Source organism: Triticum dicoccoides, chromosome 1B (genome assembly GCF_002162155.2).
Source record: "Triticum dicoccoides isolate Atlit2015 ecotype Zavitan chromosome 1B, WEW_v2.0, whole genome shotgun sequence".
Taxonomy (NCBI): Eukaryota; Viridiplantae; Streptophyta; class Magnoliopsida; order Poales; family Poaceae; genus Triticum; species Triticum dicoccoides.
In genome coordinates, this window is record NC_041381.1 from 545,021,642 (window position 1) to 545,029,233 (window position 7,592).

At 49.5% G+C, this 7,592-nt stretch overlaps 1 protein-coding gene across 1 annotated transcript; it reads left to right on the plus strand.

Annotated features, from left to right (window-relative positions):
• The first annotated feature begins 2,911 nt into the window (after positions 1 to 2,911).
• On the plus strand, positions 2,912 to 5,613 carry LOC119348511 (ammonium transporter 2 member 1). The gene is made up of 3 exons (XM_037616582.1): positions 2,912 to 3,607; positions 4,363 to 4,648; positions 4,901 to 5,613. The coding sequence occupies exons 1-3, from the start codon at positions 2,996 to 2,998 to the stop codon at positions 5,449 to 5,451; spliced, it is 1,449 nt and encodes a 482-aa protein (XP_037472479.1). The 5' UTR covers positions 2,912 to 2,995; the 3' UTR covers positions 5,452 to 5,613.
• Positions 5,614 to 7,592: the final 1,979 nt, after the last annotated feature.

Here is a 7,592-nt window from a genome sequence, read left to right on the forward strand (position 1 = left end):
TCTTGCGTGTGCGTAGAAAAAAATTGTTTCCCATGCAATGTTTCCGAACACTTCCCAGCCATGTCCTCACTACCGGAGATCCCAAGGAGCAAGCATGGGCTGCTGCTAATGGACTCAACCAATTCTGGTTAGTAATCTTTCACATATGTTTAGGTGTTCTAATCATGAGATTGAGATATACGGAAATAATTTGCTACCCATGGTGGTAGCTACCCATGCCCCCAATTTTTTATCTAATGTTTTAATGTTAATCCTAAAGGAATTATGCTACCACTATTGTCATATCATAAAACTAGCACATGTTTCCCATGTACCACTTAAGCTATGGTGCTCGATTTGCTTTCGCCTATCCAGGATGTTAGCCCTCTAGTCCCTCGACAGAGGAAAAGAAGTTTGTTCATTTCATGTGGTATCAGGCAATCGACAGAAATTTGTCCACAATTGAGGGATGGTGGACATATCCCCCCCAGCACCTAGCATGCCCGATCAGCGTTATGGTGCACCCGGCCATGTAGATTATACTACTCCCTCAATTCCAATGAATAAGGTGTGCTCGCATCCCAAAATTCAACTTTGTGCATAAATTGGACCAATCAAACATAGATTATGGCCTGTTTGTTTGGGCTTTTCCTGACTTTTCCACTTCAGCTTAAAAGCCAAAAATAAAACTCCTATTTAGAGGCTTATGGCTTTGACTTTTAGCTGATGCCATCATATAACAATATTGAGTCATAAGTCAAAAACTGAAGCCAAAAGCGCCTATTTAGGAGTTTTTTGGCTGAAGTGGAAAAGCCAGGAAAAAGCCCAAACAAGTGGGCCTATATGTAAATATATATCGTTGAATTCGTTTTGAGAATAAGTTTTCGATGATGTAACTTTGAAGTCACAAATATATTATATTGATCTAATTTATAATCAAAGTTGGGCTTTGGAAACGTGCATGTTTTATTCATTGGAATGGAGGGAGTACATGATGTGTAACATACAAAGAAGAAAGAATGAAACTGGCTACTCTGCTCTGTTGGACATTCGCCATAACGTGCACTCATGCGCTCCATGAGTTAGAAGTAATTGCCTTACAGGGAGCTACTGTTGTACTCCCTCCGTTCGAATTTAGATGACTTGCATTTGTCCACATTAGGATGCATCTATACTTGTATAGTGTCTAGGTACATCCGTTTCTAGACAAATGAAAGACATCTAATTTGGAACGGAGGGAGTATAGTTCAAGTGATAGCTACTCCCTCCGTTCCTAAATATTTGTCTTTCTAGAGATTTCAACACGTGACTACATACGGAGCAAAATGAATGAATCTACACTCTAAAATATGTCTATATACATTCGTATGTGGTAGTCCATTTGAAATCTCTAGAAAGACAAATATTTAGAAACGGAGGGAGTAGAAAACTGTTGACGATGTGCAACTTGTGTTGCACACCAAAAGGTGGCCTCCACTTCGTGGAGCTTCTGTTTTAATTTGTGTTCTTTTCAGTGCCACTATACGGTCAGGTCCACTATGGAGCTTCGGGATCTGGCTGCTGAAGAGAAGAATATCACTGCTGACCCGGCTACCAGTGTTCAGATGCACTGCACGATTCCCTGGCAGTTGGGCAACTCCCCATGATCCAAGGTTCCAAACGGCGTCATCATGATCAGAGCTAGTTCTGATTCTGATTGGGGAACATGGATTTGGAGTATATTCCAGCTAGTATTTCCTCCGTCCGGAAATACTCGTCGGAGAAATGGATGTATCTAGATGTATTTTAATTTTACATACATTCGTTTTTAGACATTTCTCCGACAAGTATTTCCGGATAGAGGGAGTATTTTTTTACTACTGCTCCACTAGCTAGCGAATCGTTCCCACAAATCCATTTGCCGAAACATAGTACTACCGTTTAGAAAATTTAGATGCCGACAACTCTGAACACCGAAGCCTACCAGTCATTGTCAGGTAAACTTCGGGACAAGTGCTCCGCGGATGCTGAGAAAATCGACGGTGCGTGCTCCTCGACCTCGAATCTCAGTCAAGGTCAGCAAAACCCGGTCGACGAAATGCGCTCCTTCGTACACCTGCCTCGTGTCCTACAACGTCTTCCAGTCCCCTACCATTTAATTTCCCTTTTCTGGCGTTCTAGTCGGTCTCGACTGGTCGCACCTTATCACCAACCATCTCATGCTGGGATTGACGGGAGAAATGGACATGTTTGGGTCTATTTTTTTTGCTTTTGAGATTCTCCTCAACCGAGTGCGCGAGTAGTTGACGAAGCAGGGCATACGGACGAAGACAATCCCAAGTTTTGAAACGAAACGACTGCCCTCAATTATATTGTTTTCTTGGGAAGAAACCAAGACATGTCACATCTGGAAGAAGAAGAGAAGAAGAATGAGAGATAAATAAGGGATGAAAAATGCACCACGCAACACGCCACGTCCCATGGACCATTCGTGCCTGCCCGGGTTGACCCGGAGGCTTCCCCTCGTTCGCCGCTTCATGCGCATCACCAACCCGTACACGATAATCGTAGTACCACCCACTTGATTAGTTAGCTGTTGCCAGTAGTAACCAAACAGTACGCAATTGTACAAACAAATCGTGGGTATGGTGAGAACATGAAGGGCCATCACAAAGAGGTACTTCCTCCGTTCCAAATTACTCGTCGCTAAGATGGATTTATCTAGAACTAAAATACATCTAGATATATCCATACGTGCGACAAGTAATTCAGAACGGAGGGAGTAGTACAAGATATAAAAAATATCGCCCGTCTGGGAATGACGTGTGGGACTGGAAGCCACGTGCAGTTGACACGTCGGACAGAAATTCTTGATCCAGATATCTATTCAACTGGACGATCGATCCTATTAAACGCGAGCGCGCGCGCTGCCTCGCTGGTTGCCAAGCAGCGGGCCACCAGACTCGCGTCTCCTCTCCCCCGGCACAGGCACGGCACCGCATCACACCACACCGCACAGAGCGCGCGGTCGAGAGGGATGGCGTACGCGGCGAGCACGCCGGCGGTGCCGGACTGGCTGAACAAGGGTGACAACGCGTGGCAGCTGACGGCGGCGACGTTCGTGGGCATCCAGTCCATGCCGGGCCTGGTGGTCCTCTACGGCAGCATCGTGAAGAAGAAGTGGGCCGTCAACTCCGCCTTCATGGCGCTCTACGCCTACGCCTCCTCGCTCCTGGTGTGGGTGCTGGTGGGGTTCCGCATGGCGTTCGGCGAGCGGCTGCTGCCCTTCTGGGGCAAGGCGGGCGTGGCGCTGACGCAGGACTACCTCGTCGGCCGCGCCAAGCTGTCGGCGACGGAGCGGGGGAGCACGCCGCTCGTGGAGCCCTTCTACCCGGAGGCGACGCTGGTGATGTTCCAGTTCGAGTTCGCCGCCATCACGCTCATCCTGCTGGCGGGCTCCGTGCTGGGGCGCATGAACATCAAGGCCTGGATGGCCTTCACGCCGCTCTGGCTCATGCTCTCCTACACCGTCGGCGCCTTCAGCCTCTGGGGCGGCGGCTTCCTTTACCACTGGGGCGTCATCGACTACTCGGGCGGCTACGTCATCCACCTCTCCTCCGGCATCGCCGGCTTCACCGCCGCCTACTGGGTACGTGCGCAGCTTCCTTCGTTGTTTCCCCTGCATGTCAGAACGGCGAGGCGTGAGCCTGCGTGTTCGGCGCGGCGGCCAGTGCTCCGCCCGGCGTCTCGATCGGGTTCGGCTAACGTGTTAGGTGGTAGCAGCCAGTCGTTGCTAGCCAAGTAGTTTGACCGTGCACAGCGATGTGGATGGATGCCATTGCCATGCCACCGTGGGAATACACATGACAACACAGAATAAAGTACAGCCATACAGTTCTACTGATGTCTGGACCGGAAATTTGCTGGGATAGATACATGTTCTTCAAAGTAACGTTGGAAGATTTCTAAAAATAACCCATGTCGGAAGAAATTAGCGCGAGTGGTTATAGACTTTCTTTTCTGTCTTTGGGCGGTCACATGATACGAGCACAAGTATTTCGCTGATAGCTGCAGGCACCCGGAAAAGGGGTCCAAGAAAAACCGCTTTGCCTCATGGAACGTGTGAACCAGTTGGACCGCGTCGTTTGCTTCGGCTGGCCTGTGCCTGTGGGCGTCGTTGATGGCAGCGCCCAAGACTTGCGGCGCTCCATTTCGTGGTGGGTGCCGTTGCTCCGGGTCCCAATCACTGTGTGTGGCAACTTGAACTAGTACTGGACGGAACGCCCAATTTAATCTCTGGCGGGTCACGGTTACACCGGCTACAAATATCCAGCGTCGCTGTCTGTCGCGTTATCCGACTTTGGTGTGTTCACGGCTTCTCACTGACCACACTGTGGCTGGCAGGTGGGCCCGAGGCTGAAGAGCGACCGGGAGCGGTTCTCCCCGAACAACATCCTGCTCATGATCGCCGGCGGCGGGCTGCTGTGGATGGGGTGGGCCGGGTTCAACGGCGGCGCGCCCTACGCCGCCAACATCACGGCGTCCGTGGCCGTGCTCAACACCAACGTCAGCGCGGCGACCAGCCTCCTCACCTGGACCTGCCTCGACGTCATCTTCTTCGGCAAGCCGTCCGTCATCGGCGCCGTCCAGGGCATGATGACCGGCCTCGTCTGCATCACCCCCGGCGCAGGTACCAAACATCTCCTTGCACGCACGTACGGATCGCAGGAGTAGACGGGCTTTTCCTCGCTAATTAATTGGTACTGCTAGCTTATTGAGATTATAGAAATGTGAGGTCGCAATTGATCAATCAATGTGTTGTCGTGGAGTACTAGCACAAAAAAGTCAAATAGACAGCTCGTACGGTAACAAGTCCACACCAACGTAACAACAGTAGTTCATTGCGTTTTGACATGAAATTTCTTCATTAATCTACGTACAGGGCTGGTGCAGACGTGGGCGGCCGTGGTCATGGGCATCTTCGCCGGCAGCGTGCCGTGGTTCACCATGATGATCCTGCACAAGAAGTCGGCGCTGCTGATGAAGGTGGACGACACCCTGGCCGTCTTCCACACGCACGCCGTGGCGGGGCTCCTCGGCGGCATCCTCACGGGGCTCCTGGCCACACCGGAGCTGATGACGATGGAGTCCTCGGTGCCGGGGCCCAAGGGCGCCTTCTACGGCGGCGGCATCAAGCAGGTGGGCAAGCAGCTGGCCGGCGCGGCGTTCGTGATCGTGTGGAACCTCGTGGTCACCACGCTCATCCTGCTCGGCATCGGGCTGTTCGTGCCGCTCCGGATGCCCGACGACCAGCTCATGATCGGCGACGACGCCGCGCACGGGGAGGAGGCCTACGCGCTGTGGGGCGACGGCGAGAAGTTCGACGCCACGCGGCACGACGTGTCCAGGGGCGCCGGCGGCGAGAGGGAGATGGGCACCGCGGAGCAGCGGCTCGCCGGCATGGGAGCCAGGGGCGTCACCATCCAGTTGTAGGAGGGTATCCATCGAGGGTCTGTACTGTTGATGTTTCTCGTAGGACTGTAGGAATAGCGAGGTTTTTAACTGCAGGTTGTGAGTCGCTGATGTGATCTTGGCTGTTGCGACATACAGTATTATTTTTCCATACGACCTCGCGGGCGGCCGGTCGTGAATCTCTGAAAAACTCTCTCGCGGTGGCTGCCAATGGCCAATCCTATTCTATTCGGCGCCTTTAGCGCCCGATACTATTCATTTTCCTAACGGGCGCACACCCCCTCGCACATATGGGCCGGCCCAGCAGTTCATGGCACGATGCGACAACCAATCGACCACTACACCTCTTTGCGATTACTCACATGCTTCTTCACCTTTCTCTTTTCTCCTTGGCTTTTTCTTTTTCTGCCGGTTTTTTCCTTTCTTTTATCAAATTCGGGAAATTTTATTTGTTCATGAATTTCTTCTGGAAAATCGATGAACTTTTTGTCAAGTTTGATTTTTTTGAAATTTTGATGAACTATCTTTTTATTTCGTTCAACCTTTTTCAAATCTGATGAACTTTTTTCTCATTTGTGATGAACTTTTTTTTTAATTCGATGAACATTTTTCCGATTCAGTGAACTTTTTTTTCCAAATCAAATGAATTTTTTTTTCAAATTTGATGAACTTCTTTCAAAATTGATGAAATTTTTTCATATCCATGAACTTTTTCGGAAAATCCGTGAATGATTTTTCAAAATCGATGAACTTTTTTCAAATTTGTGAACTTCTTTTATCAAATTTGATGAACTTTTTTCAAACCAGTGAACTTTTTTTCAGAATCTGGTGAACTTTCTTCAAATTCGGGAACTTTCTTTTTTCTGAATTGATGAAATTTTTTCAAATACGTGAATTGTTCTTTAAAGTTTCGATGAACTTTTTTCGAAATCTAGTGAACTCTTTTCGATTTTGTGAACTTTTTCTAGGAAATTTGTGAATTCATATTTAAAAATCGATGAATGTTTTATATATCGTGAATTCTGTTTCATATTTATGTTTTCTTTTTTCGAAAATCCTAACTGGGACGGAAACAATGGTAAAATAGCTCCGGTTTCACTTATTAGACGTGAGATTGATTGTTGTGGAGTGGTTAATGCGTTAAGCCTTTAAACAACGTTCCCGTGCGGGTTCGAATCCCATCTCCTGTAGAATTATAGTGTTTTCTTCGCGTTTTTTTAACTTGCTGGACGCGACCGATCCTGGGCCAGCCCACTATGGCTCACCTTCGAGCACCCAGTTGCCTAAGTGGCACTGAGGGCGCCGAAGAGGAGCTCTCCTGCCAATGTGGTGCAGTCCTGTCCCTCTCAGCGAGGGTTTTGGGCGTGTTTGGTTGCTCGCATCAAGCCCAATCAGGCCCGCACGGGGAAGGAAAGAGACCTGTTTGGTTGTCTGGTTTCACTGTTGGGCCTACATTACACGCTTCTCAAAGCAGCCCAGAGCCTGACTCGCTGGAAACGCTTGGATCGGCAGTTTCTCGCGAGCCAGGCTGAGTGCGGCGCGAGGTCACACGTGCAGGTGCGAGGCGAGGGCGAGGGGGGATGGCGGGAGATGAGAAATCTACGCGCCATCCCAACGCCAAATCTAGCCTCACCCCCTTTCACTCGCTCACCCATAGCCACTACCCTCCTTTCTTCCCTACACTACAAAAAATACACTTATGTGATGGTACGTGTTTGTCACAGTAGGTCATGTTTTCTATCATGCATGTATATCCATGACGATTTTATGACAGAATCAAGATAGTCATGTCTGTCCTGTCGTAGAAGTGTTCCATGACATACCAAAATTATCATCACGGAAGGTTCCACTTCCATGACGATAAATCACGCGTCATAGAAGTGCTTTCGCCAAGGGTGACCGATACATGACATCCACTGTAACGGCTCGCTGTTAAGCTATCGGGTCTGATTTTGGATCCGATAACCCGTTAACAGCCCAGACCAATGGTGATTTTCCATGTGTAAAATTCTCATTGGCCAGAGAAAACACGTGTCTGCTCCTCGGTGGGCCAGATGTCGCCCGTCCATTGGAGGAGACATGCCTATGATACGTCGACACGTGGCAGGGCCCAACAGAGGCCCATATAGGTTAAAAAGGTCGGCCCAGTCAAATGCCCGTAG